At 25.9% G+C, this 19658-nt stretch overlaps 4 protein-coding genes across 10 annotated transcripts; 1 reads left to right on the forward strand and 3 right to left on the reverse strand.

Annotated features, from left to right (window-relative positions):
- Positions 1-193: 193 nt before the first annotated feature.
- LOC132919803 (arginine/serine-rich protein PNISR-like) lies at positions 194-4718 on the reverse strand. Of its 4 annotated transcripts, none has more exons than XM_060981667.1 (12): positions 4534-4718; positions 3912-4094; positions 3643-3846; positions 3375-3568; positions 3205-3319; positions 2939-3093; positions 2695-2859; positions 2465-2567; positions 2281-2325; positions 1902-2008; positions 1651-1828; positions 194-1328 (listed from the first exon to the last, which is right to left on the reverse strand). In XM_060981667.1, the coding sequence occupies exons 2-12, from the start codon at positions 3970-3972 to the stop codon at positions 814-816; spliced, it is 1842 nt and encodes a 613-aa protein (XP_060837650.1). In that variant the 5' UTR covers positions 3973-4094; positions 4534-4718; the 3' UTR covers positions 194-813. The 4 variants fall into 4 exon arrangements, with proteins under 4 accessions (XP_060837650.1, XP_060837649.1, XP_060837648.1 ...); XM_060981666.1 differs by having other exon boundaries at positions 4163-4718; XM_060981665.1 differs by having other exon boundaries at positions 3912-4718.
- Positions 429-19642, forward strand: LOC132919802 (DNA polymerase zeta catalytic subunit). Of its 4 annotated transcripts, none has more exons than XM_060981662.1 (26): positions 429-447; positions 5597-5778; positions 5849-5942; positions 6062-6204; positions 6686-6762; positions 6840-7018; positions 7302-7401; positions 8724-8880; positions 8992-9108; positions 9173-9818; positions 9886-10026; positions 10104-10239; positions 10300-10451; positions 10745-10918; positions 10974-11092; positions 11414-11555; positions 16568-16698; positions 16777-16890; positions 16987-17158; positions 17224-17367; positions 17432-17680; positions 17762-17875; positions 17977-18167; positions 18260-18487; positions 18563-18794; positions 18861-19642. In XM_060981662.1, the coding sequence occupies exons 2-26, from the start codon at positions 5663-5665 to the stop codon at positions 19002-19004; spliced, it is 4212 nt and encodes a 1403-aa protein (XP_060837645.1). In that variant the 5' UTR covers positions 429-447; positions 5597-5662; the 3' UTR covers positions 19005-19642. The 4 variants fall into 4 exon arrangements, with proteins under 4 accessions (XP_060837645.1, XP_060837643.1, XP_060837647.1 ...); XM_060981660.1 differs by lacking the exon at positions 429-447 and adding an exon at positions 4859-5457 and having other exon boundaries at positions 5597-5789; XM_060981661.1 differs by lacking the exon at positions 429-447 and adding an exon at positions 5318-5457.
- On the reverse strand, positions 12112-13690 carry LOC132921305 (uncharacterized). The gene is made up of 2 exons (XM_060984263.1): positions 13023-13690; positions 12112-12933 (listed from the first exon to the last, which is right to left on the reverse strand). Exons 1-2 carry the CDS (start codon positions 13613-13615, stop codon positions 12420-12422), a joined length of 1107 nt encoding a protein of 368 aa, XP_060840246.1. The 5' UTR covers positions 13616-13690; the 3' UTR covers positions 12112-12419.
- LOC132921669 (zinc finger MYM-type protein 1-like) lies at positions 13675-15762 on the reverse strand. Its single transcript, XM_060984820.1, has 5 exons — positions 15190-15762; positions 14964-15050; positions 14803-14892; positions 13850-14731; positions 13675-13686 (listed from the first exon to the last, which is right to left on the reverse strand). The coding sequence occupies exons 1-5, from the start codon at positions 15364-15366 to the stop codon at positions 13675-13677; spliced, it is 1248 nt and encodes a 415-aa protein (XP_060840803.1). The 5' UTR covers positions 15367-15762.
- Positions 19643-19658: the final 16 nt, after the last annotated feature.

A 19658-nucleotide genomic window follows, 5' to 3' on the forward strand; every position in this document is an offset into this window, starting at 1 on the left:
CTACTAGATTGTCTAGATTACACTTATAAACGTATGGTTGAATTAATAAGTTTGAAAGCTATCTTCAACAGAGTATACAAGAAGACATTTTGTAGATAATTATATTTTCAATGGGTATTTACAATTGCAGAAATAAATAACCATTAATTTTTTACCAGTTTATCATCAATTCTGATAAAAATAATAACAATGCTTTAAAAACTGATAAATTTATTTATTTTGGTTATTGTATATAATTAATATAATTACCTAACGTACAGGTCTTTATGAGAATGATAATTTATCAAGTATGTACAATTTAAAACATAATAATATATAATCAAGTTATAATCTAATCATTAGTATGCATAATAAAATGAATGTAACTACATTAACAATTTATACAGAAAGAAAAACAAATGCGAATATTCTCAAAAAGAAAAATACAAAAACATTAAAATGTTAAAGGTATGATTTAGTATGTACATAATGAGATTTAGTATTATTATGCTACTCATTTTTAATAAATAAATAAATAAATTATAAATTTATTATGTTTTTGAGCATTGCATACATTAAAAATGAATGTACAACATTAATTTTTATTGACTGAGATAAGAATATAAAATTCCAATAATAATTTAATATTGACTACTACACTAAATTAAAAGCATATTATTTATGTTTTTGACCTTTTAATTTATTAAGAACAAACCTAGAAGTATTTTAAAAATGATGTGTAACACAGAATATTGTGTGTAATGTAAAATTGTATTGAGTAAATTTCAATAAAATAACGATAACGAATTTTAAAATAACATTTTGACCAGAACATTATCGTCTATACCGATGTTTATTATTTTTTGATTCGTTTGAACTAGAAGAACTATTTCTTTTGCTTTTATGTTTTCTGGAATATGAATGACGTGAAAGTGGTGATCGACTTCGTCTTGATCTAAAACTATGTGGAGATCTTTTATCATAATGTTTTGAACGTGATTTACTACTATGTCTTGAATGCGATCTACTACGTTTTGATATCGAGTGAGCTCTACTTCTGTTTCTAGAACGCGATCTTCGTTTTCTTTTTACACTAACTGTTGGAGTTTTTTTGTTTGAGAATTTCGATTTAATTTTGTCATTTTTTTTAAAGCTGTATTTATTGTCGGTATTAACACTGTTTATAGTATCACTACTCCTGCTTGATGAACTAGAACTTGATGACCTTTTAGTTTTAGATTTCTTTTTCTTTTTTTCATTTTTAATAATCAAATCATTAGTTAATTCTTTTTTTATTTTATCATGTCTTTCATTCATCTTTTTGCTAGATTGTTCATCTCCATTGCATACTGAAATACAAGATTACAGTAAATCATATTTTAATAAATCAATATTATAAATATAGATTAATTTAAAAAAATTATATTTTTAGATTATATATTAATATTAATATTTTGATTGCATGATATTAATATAATGAATCCTTATATTTAAAATAGTTTATACTTGTGTTTAAATTAACAACAATAATAAAAAAAAATCTCAATTACCAAATATTAGTTAATTATTTTTTAATCTTATTTATTCAACCCATTTTTAACTCTGCAATATTGAATTCTAAACTACAAACTTGTTTATTATACACATTAAATAAATGAAACATAATTTTACCTTTTGTCTGAATGTTTTCCACTACCTGACTACCATTATCATTAATTTCTTCATTTAACTTGATACTATTATCAAATTTAGATCTCACAAGTTTTTCCTTGGCTTCTAATTGATCCAATTCTGTTAATATTCTGGCTTCAATATTACTGAACTCACGTTGGCGTTTCAATATTCTTTCCTAAATATGTTATCAATTGCAAAAAATGTTTGATTTTCAAAAATATTAATCAATTGAAACAAAGTAAATATACTTGAATATCTTCATCAGAATCTTGTTTTAAATGTTTATGACCAGATATGTGTTGTTCTTTATCACTTTCGTCTGATGACTCAGATTCTGAACCATAAACTCCAAGCCCTTTAGTAAACATTTTTATTTATAGCAAGTTATATGCAAACAAATAAATTTGTAGATGATGTATAACATAAAAATATTGGTTAAAATTAAAAAAATATTAATATATAGTACAAATAAATAATATATATATTTATAGCTTTTGTTTATGAATGATTATTTATAACTTCAAAATAAGTATATTTTAACTTAGATTCAAGTAATGGTATTAGTACATTAATATAGAAATGTAGAATTGGATTGTATACAAATATATAATAATATCAACAACTTACCCAGTTTACCAGCTAATGATGTTTGGTTTTGATTTCCTTGAATATCTGTTACAAGGCATATTGTGATTTTGATAATAACATTTAAAAATATATATTTTATTTATATATTTATTTACTCATGTACTTACTATATCCAGCTATTTTATGAACAGACTATAGAGTTATAATTATTAATACATATTACCTGTTTGTAGAGCAGTTTTTAGCACTTCTTTAACTACACTTAACATCATATCATTAGTAACATCCATTAACAATTTTGTAAGAATTTTTCGTAGATTTAACATCTGAAATAATTTAATTCTAATACAATTACTACTGTAAGTATTTTAAAATACAAACATAAGAAACAATAGTAACTTAAAACTATTATTGTTCATTGTAAATACAGGTAAATGTTAAAAACTGTATTACCGTATCTTCCCAGATTTGAGCTTTAGTCTTACGTGGAATAATAGGAGAAGGGTCATTCTTCACAAATTCAGTTTTTCTGGGTTCAGTAGTATTAATGTAATCAGAAGATACATGTTCAATATCAACATCAGCTAATTGAGTTTCCTGATCAAAGTTATTAGGCAACTAAAAAAAAAAAAAAAAATCAAAACATTTTTATAATATTAATAACTCATAACAGAATCAATAAAATTTTTTTATATACGTTAGATAATTCTTGAGTAATATTTTCATTCATAGAGTGAGAATAATCAGGTGCATCAAACGATTGTTCTTGCTCAATTTTACGCCGTTTTTCTCTTTCCATTTTTTCAAGTCCTTCTCGAATCCAAGCAGGCAATTGCTTTCGTTTTGCCGCATCTTATTATAAATATTATTATAATTAAAAAATATTATTTTAATGTAACAAAAAATTATTTTGTTTTGTTGCTAGTTTAATAATAAAATATCATAATATAGAATTATACTTACCAATAAATGATGGATCTTGAGTTCTACTATCCACGTTTGAAATCATACTAATTTTATTCCATTGATCTGATTCAGTAGGTGGTAGAACTCTACTGTTGGGTGCTGCCCAATAGTTCTAAAATAGTATAAATAAGAAAAAATAATTCAGATTATTAAAAATTTCTACTTACATTATGTAGAAATGGTTTGTTTGGTGTCATCATTGGGAAATATGGAGGTGGTTCGGATAACATAGGAGGTGAATTAACTGACTCTATAATAGGTGCTTTATTTGATGGAGCTGTTGAAGAAGATGCCCAATTCCATTGCTGTTGTTGCTGCCAAGTCCATGTATTCCATGCTTTTGGTTTTTCAATATTATTTCCTGGAAAATAAATGTTTAAAAAAAATATTAATGGATAAATAAATTGTCATACCAATTAATGGTTAACTACTAACTTGTAACAGAACTAATAATATTATGATTACCAAGCATTTTATTTGTTACTGATGCTATGTTTGATGGATTCTGAGGTTCTATATGTTGACCAAGTTTAACCAAATTGTGTTCAAAAGGTGGCATCTTCACTTGTTGTCCAGGAGCCATGGCAGGTGAAGTTTCTTTCATTTTAATCCATTGTTGAGCCAAATTTGCCCAATCCACTAGATAATATAAATTTATCTTAAATCTAATGTTTAATGATACTGATTACAGTTTAATACGGTACCTTGTTCATTAGTCATGCTTTTATAAAACGCTGGATCCATCCATTGGTTTCCATTAGCCATGTTTGTTGATGATGAATCCGACCATATCACTTCCACATCTAAAGTTAGTGCTCAAGACAATTTTGTAGACATAAGTTCAAATTTAAGGGATTTATAGTTTGTCAAGTATCAAATCGGTACGCCTGTGGACATTTTAATGTAAAGTGGCAAAGGTAATTTAAACATGAATAACAATTAATATGATTTTTACTATCTCTTATGACAACGATGAAGTCCAGTCAAAAACAATTTTAATTTCAGCGACCTACTCTAGTCAAAAATGAATTACTAAAGAATAGTAAAAAAAGTCATCGTGAGCAATATAAATTTCATAAACGATAATGCCGATAATGTTGTCTTGGAATTAGGTTGGTTTAACTTTATTCATTAAGTTTCAATCGACTCGACGATACCGACAGCCATCTGTGCTATAGCGTTAACTAGTAACTACTTATTATGACTGACAACTTCTAAATAGTTGTAACGATTGACTTTATACAGTATAAAATCAATGGTTGTAACTTTGTGAGTAATTTATTGTAATTAGTAACTTAAATAGATAACGTAAAGTCAAATTCATACACCATAGATATACAACAAAGAATTAATTATTATTTATATGTCTACGGTCCTACTACTTGTAATAGTCTGTAGAATACTAGAATAGATTTAATTGAATTAAATTAATTGTACGGAACTAAGGTCTGTGGGAGTACGATGACTATTGACTACGATACAATATAAATAATATTATAATAGTTTATAATATAAGTATATTGGTCAATAATACAACTATTATCAATATTATTATAAATTTATGATATCACAGAATTGATAACATAGAAATTCAGCACAGATTATTATATTCTGTGACAGATACTATATAGTATCATTTCTCAGTGTTCTCACAGACTAGATGAAATACCATGTTATCTATTCTGTTATATTCTGTGGCTCTGTGCTATTACTCTACTCTTCAAACTTTCCGAGACCACCGTGATCTGGTCGATCTGGACTTTGGAGTCATAGGCTTACTCTCTTCCTTTTACTCCATAACTGGAGTCTGAATCACAGATATTATCTATATTTGTGTTCTGGATAACGATATTCTTAAAACTAAAATATTCACCCTCTAATCACTATTAGTCTCTGATCGTGTATCATACCATAGAACTACTTCAAACAGGTCCTCAGCTATCGCTAACTAATTTTCGGAGTTACGCCGTTGCTTTTTTATAAATACTTAATTATCAAATTAAATTAATTTTCGCCTTTGCGAAATAAATGGGATTTTTTTCCATTATAATATAACATAATAACAAAGTAAATACAAAAATACCTATCCAATTATGGAGAATGCTAACGTTGTTCAAAATGTGAGCTTGGTCACAATAGACCATTACATGAGTAATCCTGTTGACGGTTTTGATTCTCTATACTCAGAGTTTTGGGGAACACAGATACTTCAGGTTCCTGTTCTTAGAGTGTTTGGATGTACGCCAAACGGTAATTATAAGGATATGTTTGTTTAAAAAATGAAAGATTTAGTTTTTTAGTTTATTTTGGTTTATATTATCATTATGTTTTAGACTACTGGAAAAATAACAATAAGTTATTAGCTTATTACTTATTTTTAAATGTTTAGGTGAAAAATGCTGTCTACACGTACATGGTGTATTTCCTTATATATTTATTCCATTAGAAGAATCATATGAAACCAAAAATCAAGAGATCTTATACAATTTTGGAAATAGTCTCGATAAAGCATTATGCTTGGCTATTGGATCCACAAATTCAAAATCTAAACATATTCATAATATTATTACAGTATGTGGAAAGTAAGTTTAATAATTCCTTTATTAGCCCACCTATATATTTTAAATATTAATATTTTCAGATCGTTTTATGGCTACCATAGTGAAAACACTAAATTTTTAAAAATTCTTTTTTACAATCCATACTCTGCTAAAATTGCTGTTGATTTATTACAAGTAAATAATATATTTGTATAATTTTAGTATCACATTATACATTATATTCTATACTTATCATTTAAATGTAATACTTTGTTCAGGATTTTTAATATTAATATTAATATTTTTATTTTTAGAATAGAGCTATTTGTAACACAATATTCCAGCCTCACGAAGCACATATACCATATCATTTACAGTTTATGATAGATTATAATCTTCATGGAATGAATTATATAAAACTATCTGCTGTCAAGTATAGGAATTCTGTTGAACAAGGGTAAGTTAGGTGAAAAAATACTTGTTAGTCAATTTTTTTTACCATTTATTGGTGTTATTTTTCAATAGGTACCTATTAACTTAGTGTTAATTTTTTTTATGATCAATGGTATTATTTTTGAAATCTAAAGATAATAATATATTTTTATATATTGTGTAAAGCATTGAAATAAGTAAAACTTCGTATGTGTGTTCGAAATATTTTAAATTGGAATAACTTACTTATTGGCTATTTGTAATTTTAAGATAATCTAAGAGGAAGAAGTACTTATTCCTTTTATAAATGTATATTATTTAAAAAAAATTGTTTAATTTTAATTACATTTTACTAGGTATTGATTTTTCAGATTGATAGTTAATGTATTATCTTTTGTGGTTTTTTTGTTCCAATTCAAATACTAATTAATTAGTTATTTTTATTAAATAGAAGTTTCACAACATTTTTTTTGTTCTTTAATTTATTTAAATATTTATATTCTTAGGCTTTTAAAAACTAGTCGGTGTACTAATGAAATGGATGTACAAGCTATCCACATCTTAAATCCTATACTAATTAATGGTATCTACATTTTTTTTATTCTAAAACTTAATAAATATATATATATTTATTGATCAATTTATTATTATTATTTATAGGAGAATTGGAAAATTCTGGTTTGGTCAATATTCGGGAACAAATAAATAAGTTATCTTCAGACTTGAATGTAACAAGGAAAGGACTTGAAGTATTTAGTGGAGAAAGGAAATTAATTGTTCCATCAAATATAGAAATTGAGTTTGGTATTGAATTAAAAAAGAAAATGAGAAAAATAAAAGTAATTTTTCAATGTTTTAAATCATATACTATTTATTTTAATTATTTTAAACATTTTTTTTTATTGCTTACATCAATTCTAATCTATCTAAGTTTAATAAAAATTTCATTTCATTTCAAAATAATGTACAATGGATTTTAGAACAGCATAAGTTGATATACTTAAAATATAATATTAACTTTCATATTATATATTTCTATTAACATGTTAGTCAAATTTTTCATAGTAATTGCTGTATACATTTTTATATTTATGTGTGATTGAAAATATTTGTGTTTTGCAGAAAAAAAATATTGCTAAAAAGACATTGCCAGAGCTAGAAATATCAGTAAATGAAGATTTAGTAATTAATTTATCACAAGTTTTCCAGTCTCAAACTTCTTGTAAGTTATAAATGATTTTTTTTTTAAAACGTTTAAATATATTTATATTTTCTATACAATGGAGTCGAACTCCATGTTAAAGTCGGGCCATGGCTCAATCTCTTTTTTGAATAATGTGGCTAATTATCTTAAGATAAAATTATATAGCTTATTGTGGTTTTAAACATTCATTAAATAAATGCTTAAGAACAGTGGTTAAGAAAGTAAATACAATTTTTTTCTTGGGTAAAGGGGTTTTGGTTTTACGTTTAAGGGTTCATGTTGGGTTTTCTAATAAAAATAAAAATACATTTTTTGCATCATTAATGAGGTGCTTATACATTTTTAACGTTTATCATTTGTTTTTATTTTTTATTATCATATGATTTAAAAATATATAAAATGTTAATGCACTGATTTATTTATTTAATACCATTAAAATATGCAAAAAATAAATATATATATTTGAATTAGTTAAATAAGTACACAAATATTCACAGATATTGAGATCAAATTAATTTAATAATTAAAATTACATTTTGTATTAAATAATAATAAGTTAAATTATTATTTAGTATCATTTTAAAATTGTATTGTACATGCACTCCATTCTGTATTTAATGTATTCAGTAGTTACTTATTTTAATTAAAACTGGAACAAAAATCCATTAAAAAAAAATCCAAGATATTATGTATTTCTTGAAGAATGGTTTATGAAGATATTATGTTAGTTAATACTTTTTATAAATTGTATACTAAAATATTAAATACATAATACAGTAACTCTATATAAAAGATGGTTATAAGACAATAAAAAAATTCCATCATAAATTAATAGGATAAGTTTTAGTAATTTTTAGTCAAACTCACATAAATATCTATTGATTTTAAATATTGTGAATAGTTTGATATTTTTTTGCTTGTTTTATTTATATATATACTATCATACCATTATACTCTATTCCAAATCAGAACAGTTTTTAGCTGCCAACTTGTGCGCATGGGCGTGGCTTTAAAATACAGCAGGCATACAGGTAGGTGGGAGGTAGGTTAGGACAAACGGGTGTTGTCTGACCGCCGCCCAACGTAAACTGATCGTTGCTGAAGACTATTCTTATTTAAAGTAAAGTATATTTATATTTTTAATTTTTTTTTTTTTTTTTGAAAAAGGGAGTTGTGGTTAAATTCCTCAATACTCCACCTCAACTATAAATATATATACCCCACTTCTTAAGATTAATATAATAGGTACATTTTTTAGGTATATTAGCTATCAAATATTTGTATATTTTTATATTTACCTCATTTTTCTAACAATTATAAATTATACTTGTATAATTTAGGGGATAGTCAAAGCATTGATTTAATGAATTTATTAATGAAAGAAACAATTGCTTCTAAAAATGAAGATAGTATTCTCTGTCACAATATTTCAAATGAAGATGGAAATGATTCTGAAAATGAAGAATTATCTATATCTATGATGCAATTAAATGAAAAGTATTTTACATTTCAGTTACTTATTACTTAACAATACTATTATTTTAATTTTGATTTATTGTTTGCAACCTATTTATTTTCATTATTAATTACTATTTTTTTATGTTATAGTTTATCTCAAAATTTGGAAAATAGTATTACTTCAAATCAAACCCAGATAAAGAATTCATTAATTATGTCCAATATTGATGAGGATAATTCCAGTTTACTTATATCCGATAATAATCAGTTAATACCAGTTTATAATATTATTGTTTAACCAAATTTATATAGATTATTGTAAATTTTTCAGAACAATTATGGTAAATTATAATGATGAAGAAACAAACAGTAATCAAACAAATGATATGTTTCGTAGTTCAAATAGTTCTGTAGAAATCTATGACAATAACACATTAAATTATGTATCTTTTACTGATGATAATGATAATACTAGTATTTCAAGTACACTGTGGACGTTAAATTCAAAACCTCCTACATATGATGATTGTCTAAGTTTTATTGATACATTTAAAAACACTCGTTACAATAAACAATTTCAACTTCAACATAATAATGTCATTGAAAATATTAGAAAAAATCTATTGTCATTAAGTTTTCCTGTTAGTAATGATATACATTTTTTTGCTTCAGAAAGCAATATAGTTTTAGAACCATTAAAGCAACCACCATCATATTTAGTAGCATTAAAATGGTTAGAAACACGTTATCCAAAATACAAACGTATAAAAAAAAATTTAGAAAGTAATAAACGTAAGGGTCTTATAACTCCTGATTCACTTTCAAAATCAATATTGTTGAAAAACATCAATCGTATAACACCAAATTCTAGTCAAAACAAATTCTATACCTCTTCACCTTATACACCATTTAAAAGAGTGAATAAATGCTTGAAATCAAAAAGAAAACTTAGCACTCTTTTTCTGGAGTCATTAAATGTGAGAAAATAAACAAAACTATAATCCAAATAAAGGTTTTTAAAAAACAATAATATATATATTTTAGGCAGATGCAAGTAATGATTCAAGAACTGAATTTTTTAATTCACTTAGAACTACCAACAGTTCAGATAGCAATATTTTAGATGGAATACATATTGGTCAAAGTTCCCACAACTTTTGTATTGATTCAGAAAATACAAGCAATGTATTTAATTTTAATTTTTTTTAATGCATTATAATATAATATTTATAACTAAAAGTATGATTATTTTTTTTATTTAGAATGACAACCTTACTATTATAACAATGGAATTACATACACAAACTAGAATTAATATGAATCCAGATCCAGAATATGATTGTATACAAGGCATTTTTTATACTATTTTTATTACATCAGAAAATTCTTTAAGAACAGGTAAATTTATTTGAAAAAAATCTTACATTTCAATACATTATGTACATTTAAATTTATCAGGTTCTATTTTGGTGAATCAAATAAATAATAAATTTAATGGTTTTTCAAATTTTAAATCACAAATAACTGTTTGTAATGATGAAATTGAGTTAGTGAATACATTTTTTCAATTGGTAAATAATTGGGATCCTGAAGTTATTTGTGGCTATGAAGTAAGCAATACTCACTGTATAATATGTATTACATGTTATAAATTATCTCTACTAATTTAATATATGTTACATTTAAATGGTTTAACACAGCGTTTCCCAAACTGTGGTCCGCGGACTCCTAGGGATCGGCACATATACCAGAGAGGTCCGCAAACGTAAATTGAGTTTAGTTCAGAAAATTAAGCAATCAATTTAGTATTATTATTTATTATTGTTTTTAATTTGGGAAACGCTGGTTTAACACATTTTGTTTATTGATTTTAATAACATTATTTTTATTTTACTAATATTAGATAGAAATGCATTCATGGGGTTATTTGAGAGATAGATGTCGTCATTTAGGACGTAATATGAATAAAGAATTGTCTAGACTAATTACAGAAAACGAACATACTTCTGAATATAATGAAGAAATGAAAATAAAAGGACGAATTGTTCTTGACGTTTGGAGATTATTGCGACATGAAGTTAAATAATTTCATTTAAGTTGTTGAAACATATTTTAAGTACTTTTTGTTTTAGTTGTCAGTTCAAAGTTATACATTTGAAAATATGGTTTACCTTATACTACATCAAAGAGTACCCAGTTATTCTTATCAAACACTTTCATTTTGGTGGGATCATAATACACTTTTTTACAGGTAATAGATATATATTTTTTGAAAGTAGAACTAACTTGAACAATGTTATAAATATAACAACAAAATTAAAATTAATTTTTTATACATATAAATTTAAATAAAACTTAATATTTCAGAAATTCTTATTACTATAAACAATTAATAATTAAAAATATTTTAATATCATTAGCTTGGTTGAAGTATTTGAGTAGAATGTTAAAAATCTTGATTTCTGTCTCTTAAATTTCAATAATTATTATGTGTTTTTGTATTTACCACTAAAACAAACTTATAGGTTAGTTATTATGTAATTCATTTTTTTTTATGTTTAATTATATTTAGGTGGTTGACTATGGATTATTATCTGTTTAAAGTTGAAAGCACTATAAATATTTTGCAACAACTAGATATAATAGGTCGAACAAGTGAACTTGCAAAATTATTTGGTATACAATTTTATGAAGTACTGTCAAGAGGTTCACAAGTAAGTAATTGTTCTTAAAATAAATTATAGTTTTTATGATTTTATTGATACTTTATAGACATTTACAACTTTTTTTTTTTTTTTTTTTGAGGGGGGGGGGTGTAGTCAAATTATAAAATCAAGTTTTCTGTTTTTATTTGCTAAATCATCAATCTTTTCATCATGCTAATCCTGCTCCAGATAAATCATAAGTGGTAACAAACTGTGAAAAATCTTCCTGTAAAATGTTTTTTTCTAAATCTATGTATCTAGCACATAACGAAACTTGTTTGACACCCGATACATACATTGGCGGTTTCATCAGCAATAATAGTGAAACATTTTCCTATATTAGCGTTTTGACTTATGGAACTAATATATTTATTTTGATGCCCTGGATTTTCAAAAACATTTCTCAAATGTGTATCACCAAGTGCTCTGCAGTGGCGTCATTTCAGTTTTTGTTAGACTAGGGCAACTACTCACTGATTTGCCGACTCGAAATTTGTCCACGTAGATTCACATAGGATAGTGCCATAGTAGGTGAGGGGGGTGGAAGGGTAAATGTTCAGATATATGAACGTCACACACAGGGTTTTGAAGTATTAAAAATAAACAATTTTGTCAAGTATTTATTATTATTCGAATTAAAGTCAAATAGAATAATTGAGTTATGTGTAAATAAATAATAAATAGGTAATAGGTACCTTTTAATACTGATTTACAAGTAGTTAGCAGTATTTACAGTCACATAATGTAAATACTAAACATCTTGATTAATAATATAATATAATTCTTTAAAAAATACAACAACAAAATTAACAATAAACATTATTTATTAAAGATCAATTACTTATTTTTATAATGTAAAATGTAATAATTATATTAAGCTATTAAAGGATAACGGCGCTCTTTTAAATGTGCAAATTTATCAACAGCTTTACCTAAATTTATTTTAGAGGCTTCAGTGCTTTCAACATTAATAACTAAAAGGTCACTTAACCTATCATCTCCCATAGTTAACCTTAAATAATTTTTTACTCTTTTAAGAGAAGAGAAAAATCTTTCATTTGTAGCTGTTGTTGCTGGCAAAGTCATTAAGATTGAAATTATTTTTAATGTTTCAGGAAAAGCATTATGAACTTTATTGAGTAGATGCGAAATATTATAAAGATCCAAGTTTTCATAGTTTTCTTTAAGACATAAGGTTTTAGCAGTTAAAAATTCTGATGATAAAAGACATTTATCGATATTAAAATACTTGTAATGTTCAATAAAGTGTTTTAAATGAATTGAATCCGGATTAAAAAATTCAGAACTAGAACTATTAAAAACATCTGTCACCATTAATATATTGCATACATCATTTGAAAATCTTGTATTTAATTCAACTGTAAATCTGAAAATTAATTAATTAAGATATTATTTGTTTTATTATTAAAAAGGAATGATTATCTATACATATTAATATATTATCTTTTAACTAACCTGTCAATTGCTTCAAAATAAATATTTGTTTTTAAGTCTTGAAAAGAAGTAAATTTTGAAATGTTTTTGCCCACAGTTGATGAAATAAAATAATTTTGAAGATTCTTGTTAAGAACTTGCTTCCTTTTCTGGATTTTTTTAATGTCTACTTCTATATCATTTTCTTTAGCTTTAGCTACAATTTTTTTTTCAAGTTTTTCCCAAACTCCATTTGAACGCATATTCAACAAATTTTGTTTGGTTACATTTATTAGGTGAATAGCAGAAGGAAGTAAAAGTTTACTATTTTGTAATTCATTTGATGTACAGTGAACTATTTCTAGAATAGATTCCATAGAAATTAGGATTGATATAAATCTCTGGGATGATATTTCTTTAAGATATCCTATTGCCATAACCCTAGATTTTTCATCACCATTTGATGATAGTACATTGAGAACTTCACGAATTTCCTTAAAGCGAATATTGATTTTCTTTAATGATTTGTACCAATAGGCCCACCGAGTTTCTACTAACCTTTCTAAATGAATTATTTCTAGTTTTTTTTGTTTTTGTACTTCAACATATAATTCATAGCGATTTTGACTATTCATAATAAACTTGTAAATACCTTGAACTGTTTGGAAAAATTCACTTATAGCAGAAACACTATTTAATGTATGCACTAAACAGAGATTCAAACGATGCGCATAACAATGAATATATATTGCTTGTGGAACAATCGATTGTATTCTTGTTTGAACACCAGTGAAGCAACCACTCATGACACTGGCACCATCATAGCACTGAGCTACACATTTATTAATATCCAATTTATTTTCACTTACAATTTTTAATATTTCATCTGATAAACTTTGGGCAGTTGATTTTGTCATATGAAAACATCCTAGTGCGTGCTCATAAACATCAAAATCTTTATCAACAAACCGTAACACAAAACTTAATTGTTCTTTTTTGGAAGCATCTTTTGTTTCATCAACAAGAATAGCAAAAGCTCCCAGTAATGACATTTTGTTCAAAATATTTTGTTTAGTGCATTCAGCCAGTACTTTTATTAAATCATTCTGGTAACTGGGACTTGTATAATGTCCATATCTTGAACGTAGGCGAACTAGAAGTTTATCATCAGCAAACGTTTCTAATAATTCTAAGTAATTACCTTTGTTGTTTGAACTAGTCATCTCATTGTGACCGCGAAAAGCTAACCCTTGTTTAGCTAGAAATAGTGCAGATTTTAACAAAAAATGAACATGCAATCGATTCTCATAAATATCCTGTTGTCTGGCTTTATTCAGATTACAAGCAATTGATTGTTGTACATTTTTTTGAATATTACGATAATCGACCCAACGAGTCATACTTAATAAATGCTTCTTATTTCTACAATGGCTATTTAAAGTTTGTTTTGGTTCTTTCCAGCATTTTAAACCGTAATTAACAAATGGTATTTTCCCTATAATGGTTCCTGGGTTGTTCATAAGCGATGAGAAATGACGACAAGCAAAACAATAAATTAAATCCTCAGCGATAGAATACTCAATCCAATTATATGTATACCACATAGCAGAAAACCTCCTACCATTAGTTGATGGGAAGACATTGAGTACTGGTTGCACCGGACTATCATTCTTAGAAGTTGATATATCAATTGAGATTTTGTTCACACAGTTTGAATTAATTGGGACATTATCTGAGTCACCTTTAGATACCTAGCAAAAAAAAATATAGTTAGCATACTTATTTTAGTACCTAATACCTAATAAGATTATATTTTACTTACTTCACTTACAACAGTTTCATTATAAGAATTTGCATTATTTACACATGTTGTTGTATTTAATGAGACATTATCTAAGTCACCTTTAGATACCTAGCAAAAAAAAATATAGTTAGCATACTTATTTTAGTACCTAATACCTAATAAGATTATATTTTACTTACTTCACTTACAACAGTTTCATTATAAGAATTTGCGTTATTTATACATTTTTTATTTAATGAAACATTATCTGAGTCACCTTTAGATACCTAGTAAAAGAAATATGATTAGCATACTTGTTAAAGTACCTACTACCGAATAAAATACTTATTTACACAAAAACATAAAACGACAATATAAATTATAATATTACAAACATAATTAAATATTTAATTGGAGATATCTTACTTTGCGTTCGAAGTTCAATCGGGCAGCAGCAAAGGGATTGTTGGCTACACCAAGACTAACGTCTTTCACTTTTACTTGACTACCGCCATGAATGTTAAGTTCATGTTTTCGGCGGTATTCATGGCCAAATGAACTACCACAGGCTAAACATTGTACCTTAGTACGTTTATTGTTCATAATATAAAATAACAAGTAAAATAATGATAATCCGTTGAATACAGAAATACAAAATACCACTCGGGAGCCGTGATCGACGATTGAGACGATTAACCAAAATGGAATGAAACATAATTATTATTTATTTACATCATAATAACATGTATGTTATATTTAGCGAGTAGGTCTTATCTGATATTCTTATGTAATATGTGGGTACTATTGAAATGGTTCGGTAATTTGACTATTTTGTTTTGGCTATTCTAAAAATATAATAATTCTTATTAGTCAGTAAAGTTGTACACCATAGTACCAGTACACATTGTCCACACGTCTTGTAGGTACTTTGCAGTGTGCCAGTCTAAAATCTAAATTTATGACAGCCAAGTACCAACTGCCCACTTGCATACGGCACGTCGGTCGGTTATCAGTCAATCTTTCAGTCAACTAATGAATTTAGTATTTAAAATGAAATTAAAAATGATTAATAACTTATTTATAAAATATCAATATTCAATATTATGATTTATGACAATGGACTTATAGACTATAGTAGTTAAAAATAAGACTTCTTATAATTTTTAAATGTGCCGACTTAAGGTTGATGTAAATGTTAGACTAGGGCAAATGCCCAAGTTGCCCCCCCCCCAAATGACGCCACTGGTGCTCTGTATTGTAATATCTATCGGAAATTTATTTCATTAACATTCTCAGTTCTATTATCAATTGACTAGAATCTCTGTGTCCTCTAAGTGCTAGATATTGTTTTCTGTATAAAGCTATGGCTTCAATAATAGGTTTAATATTCGCACAATTTTCTATGACTTGTCTAGCTCTGGCTGTGTCCACCTGATTTATTATTACTTTACTTGGATTATTTTTTGTTTTTATAAAGTTATCATGACAAATTAAAAATGTTGCTCAATAAGTTTAAAATAAACGATTGTTTTAAAAAAAAAATCTTAACTTGGGGGTTGTGTAAGCCCCTAGTATTCCCTCCCCTAGTAAATACATCACTGTTTATAGATAAATATTGGTATACAATTTAATGACATTGTTTTTTAATAATCATCTTTAATATGATAAATTGATTTCCTAAAAATTAGTTCTTATTGGGGAAATTTTGTATTTATGCTTTATAATTGAACATATTATTATTAAAACTTCCCAAATTATTAGTTTTAATATTATAATTAATTATTATTTATTATGCTCTTTTCAGTTTAGAGTAGAATCAATGATGTTACGTTTAGCCAAAAACAAGAACTATGTTGCTGTTTCACCAAGTATAAAACAAAGAGCTGAAATGAATGCAGCTCAAAGTATACCATTAATTATGGAACCAGAATCAAAGTATAAACTTTCCATGCATTTATTTTTAATTTTTAACCTAATGTTTATTTTTGTATGTATGTTTTTGGAATTTTCAAGATTTTATACAGATCCGGTCATAGTTTTAGATTTTCAAAGTTTATACCCTTCTATTATTATAGCTTATAACTACTGTTTTTCAACGTGTTTAGGCAATATTGATCTTCTTGGAAAGTTAGTAAAATATTTAATTTTTATTAAAATATAATTCTAATTTCTTTACTTACAGATGATTTTTAAATTATATTAACTGATATTTCCTGTTAATAGAACAGAAGTATTTAAATTTGGTTGTACTAAGTTAAATGTACCTTTTCAAACCTTACTCAAATTAATTGATGACATAACCATTTCTCCTTCCGGAGTGGCATTTGTTAAAAAAAGTATTTGTAAAGGAATTCTACCATCCATGTTACAAGAAATATTAGACACCAGAATAATGGTAAACAATAATGATAAAATATGCTTATTATATTTGTTTATTTTTTCTCTAATTAATTAATTTAGGTAAAAAATTTGATGAAAGAACAAAAAAATAATAAGCATCTATATAAGATATTGAACGCTCAACAACTTGGTTTAAAATTAATTGCTAATGTTACATATGGATATACTTCTGCTAATTTTTCTGGAAGAATGCCATGTATTGAGGTACCAATTCAAAGAAATAATATGTTTTTATGTTTTATTATAAAAAGGGTATATGAACGTTTAGGTTGGTGATAGCGTTGTAAGCAAAGGACGTGAAACTTTAGAGAGAGCAATAACATTAATTCAGTCTACAAAAAAATGGAATGCTAAAGTTATCTATGGTGACACTGATTCTATATTTGTGTTATTACAAGGTCGGTCTAAAGAAGATGCATTTAAAATTGGTAATGAAATGGCTGATATTGTTACTAAAGATAATCCTATACCCATAAAATTGAAATTTGAGAAAGTATACCTTCCCTGCATTTTGCAAGTGAGTTTTCATATATTTTTGTGTACCAATGATAAATAGACAAATAGTTCTTTGTTACTCATTGGATGTTATAAAATTTAGACAAAAAAAAGATATTGTGGATATATGTATGAAAATATTGAACAAAAAAAACCCAAATATGAAGCTAAAGGCATTGAAACTGTACGCCGTGATGGTTGTCCAGCAGTGTCAAAGGTATATATTTTTTATAAAATGAAATAATTAGAATATTATCGGATCTTATAATCCTGAACTATTTAATTATATTATGTTCATACAGTTCTAATTTTTTTTAGATTTTAGAAAAAAGTTTATGTATTTTATTCGAAACAAAAGATATTGCAGCAGTAAGATGTTATATTGAAAAACAGTTCAAAAAGATATTTAAAGGCAATGTAAATATACAAGATTTTCTCTTTGCTAAAGAATATAGAGGGCGCAATGAATATAGGCCAGGTGCATGTGTACCTGCTTTGGAGTTAGCCAAGTAAATTTTTAAATATTTTTTTAATAATTAATTTATATGATTACTGTAAAATATTTATAAGTCTTAAATATAAACTGTTGATTTTATTTAAGACAATGGACTGCAGTAGACCGACGTGCTGAACCACGAGTAAAAGAGCGAGTTCCATACCTCATTGTAGCTGGACCAAAAGGTTTACCATTAATAAAACTTGTGCGGTCACCAAGGCATTTTATTTCAGACAAATCTGCTCGGATAAATGCAGAATATTATATCACAAGAGCAATAATACCACCACTTCAAAGATGTTTTTCTTTACTCAATGTTGATATAAACAAATGGTAATCATAGTAATAACTGATAATCATCAAATTGTTAATTGATGAAAAATTATTTTTTTAATAAACTTATTTCAGGTATTCAGAATTACCTCGTAAATATAATTTTCACTTTCCGGATACTACTACTACAACAATTAATCGGAGACAAACACTGTCTCAATATTTTTTTTCGCAAAATTGTATTTTATGTAGTAAATTATCACAGCATGGTTTCTGCGAACAATGTCAACAAAATCCTCAGTATTTAATTGTACAACTTAACCATTTATTATCAAAATGGACTAAAAAACAAGATGATTTAAAAACGGTAAAAATTAAATAATTAAATATGAGAAAACATTTTTTTTTAAACAATACCTATGTTTTTAAATAGATCTGTCGATCATGCTGTGGAAGAAACTTTGAATTAAAGTGTAACTCTTTAAACTGTCAGATATATTATAGTTCTCAGCAAGCAGCAAAAGATATGCAGCAGTATTCTTACATAAATAACATAAGACAAAATTTGAATTTATAAAATTTATTTTTAATTTTAATTTACCTATTTTCACATATTATCAATATTATTATTTCAAAAATGTACATAGTGTATTTATATTTTACATATGTGTATGGTTTTCACTGTTTTCAGTGATGTATCCAATCCTATTTTTTTTTTTTTATGGCCTAATGTACTAATGCCTGCAAATTATATTAGTTAAAATCAATAGTTATAGGTAGTTACAGTTTATTTAAAGACTGCAATTAACTAAAATCTTCTTCGCTAAATCAGTCAATAGTGGATAAGTTTGATAATAATTGCCATAATTAGATATACAAATAATCACATATTTTTACAACTGTTAAATAATTGCTATTACATACTTGAAAGTTGAAATGTTCACCAATTGTTGATTTTAATATTGTATAGAATGTAAATTATTTGGTAGGTATATAACACAATTGTCACAATTTTCATGATTTATGTACTTTGTACTTTTATGTTGTTAAAATTCGTAATTTTTATCATTTTTTATAAGTATCTTTGATTGTAATTTTGTTGTATACTTTACCTTTTTTTTTAAGAGGAATTTTCTCATAATACATACAATAAATAAATAAATTTATATTGCACATATGTATTTAAAATAAAAACTATTTCATATTGTATTATAATCAGTGTTTCGGTGTT

This window comes from Rhopalosiphum padi, chromosome 2, assembly GCF_020882245.1.
Source record: "Rhopalosiphum padi isolate XX-2018 chromosome 2, ASM2088224v1, whole genome shotgun sequence".
In the NCBI taxonomy this organism is placed as follows: Eukaryota; Metazoa; Arthropoda; class Insecta; order Hemiptera; family Aphididae; genus Rhopalosiphum; species Rhopalosiphum padi.

Bases quoted from the DNA above. Each gene is read 5' to 3' on its own strand.
- LOC132921669 (XM_060984820.1), bottom strand. From the start codon at position 15,366: ATGAACAATAAACGTACTAAGGTACAATGTTTAGCCTGTGGTAGTTCA. The intron at 15,051-15,189 runs GTAAGATATCTC...TTCTTTTACTAG, and splicing joins GATTGAACTTCGAACGCAAA to GTATCTAAAGGTGACTCAGA. The intron at 14,732-14,802 runs GTAAGTAAAATA...TTTTTTTGCTAG, and splicing joins ATGAAACTGTTGTAAGTGAA to GTATCTAAAGGTGACTCAGA.
- LOC132921305 (XM_060984263.1), bottom strand. From the start codon at position 13,615: ATGAATAGTCAAAATCGCTATGAATTATATGTTGAAGTACAAAAACAA. The intron at 12,934-13,022 runs GTTAGTTAAAAG...ATTAATTTTCAG, and splicing joins TATTTTGAAGCAATTGACAG to ATTTACAGTTGAATTAAATA.
- LOC132919803 (XM_060981667.1), bottom strand. From the start codon at position 3,972: ATGGCTAATGGAAACCAATGGATGGATCCAGCGTTTTATAAAAGCATG. The intron at 3,320-3,374 runs GTAAGTAGAAAT...ATACTATTTTAG, and splicing joins ACAAACCATTTCTACATAAT to AACTATTGGGCAGCACCCAA. The intron at 2,326-2,464 runs GTAATATGTATT...GCCTTGTAACAG, and splicing joins AAAAACTGCTCTACAAACAG to ATATTCAAGGAAATCAAAAC.
- LOC132919802 (XM_060981660.1), top strand. From the start codon at position 5,301: ATGGAGAATGCTAACGTTGTTCAAAATGTGAGCTTGGTCACAATAGAC. The intron at 7,019-7,301 runs GTAATTTTTCAA...TGTGTTTTGCAG, and splicing joins AGAAAATGAGAAAAATAAAA to AAAAAAAATATTGCTAAAAA. The intron at 17,876-17,976 runs GTATATATTTTT...AATTTTTTTTAG, and splicing joins GTTGTCCAGCAGTGTCAAAG to ATTTTAGAAAAAAGTTTATG.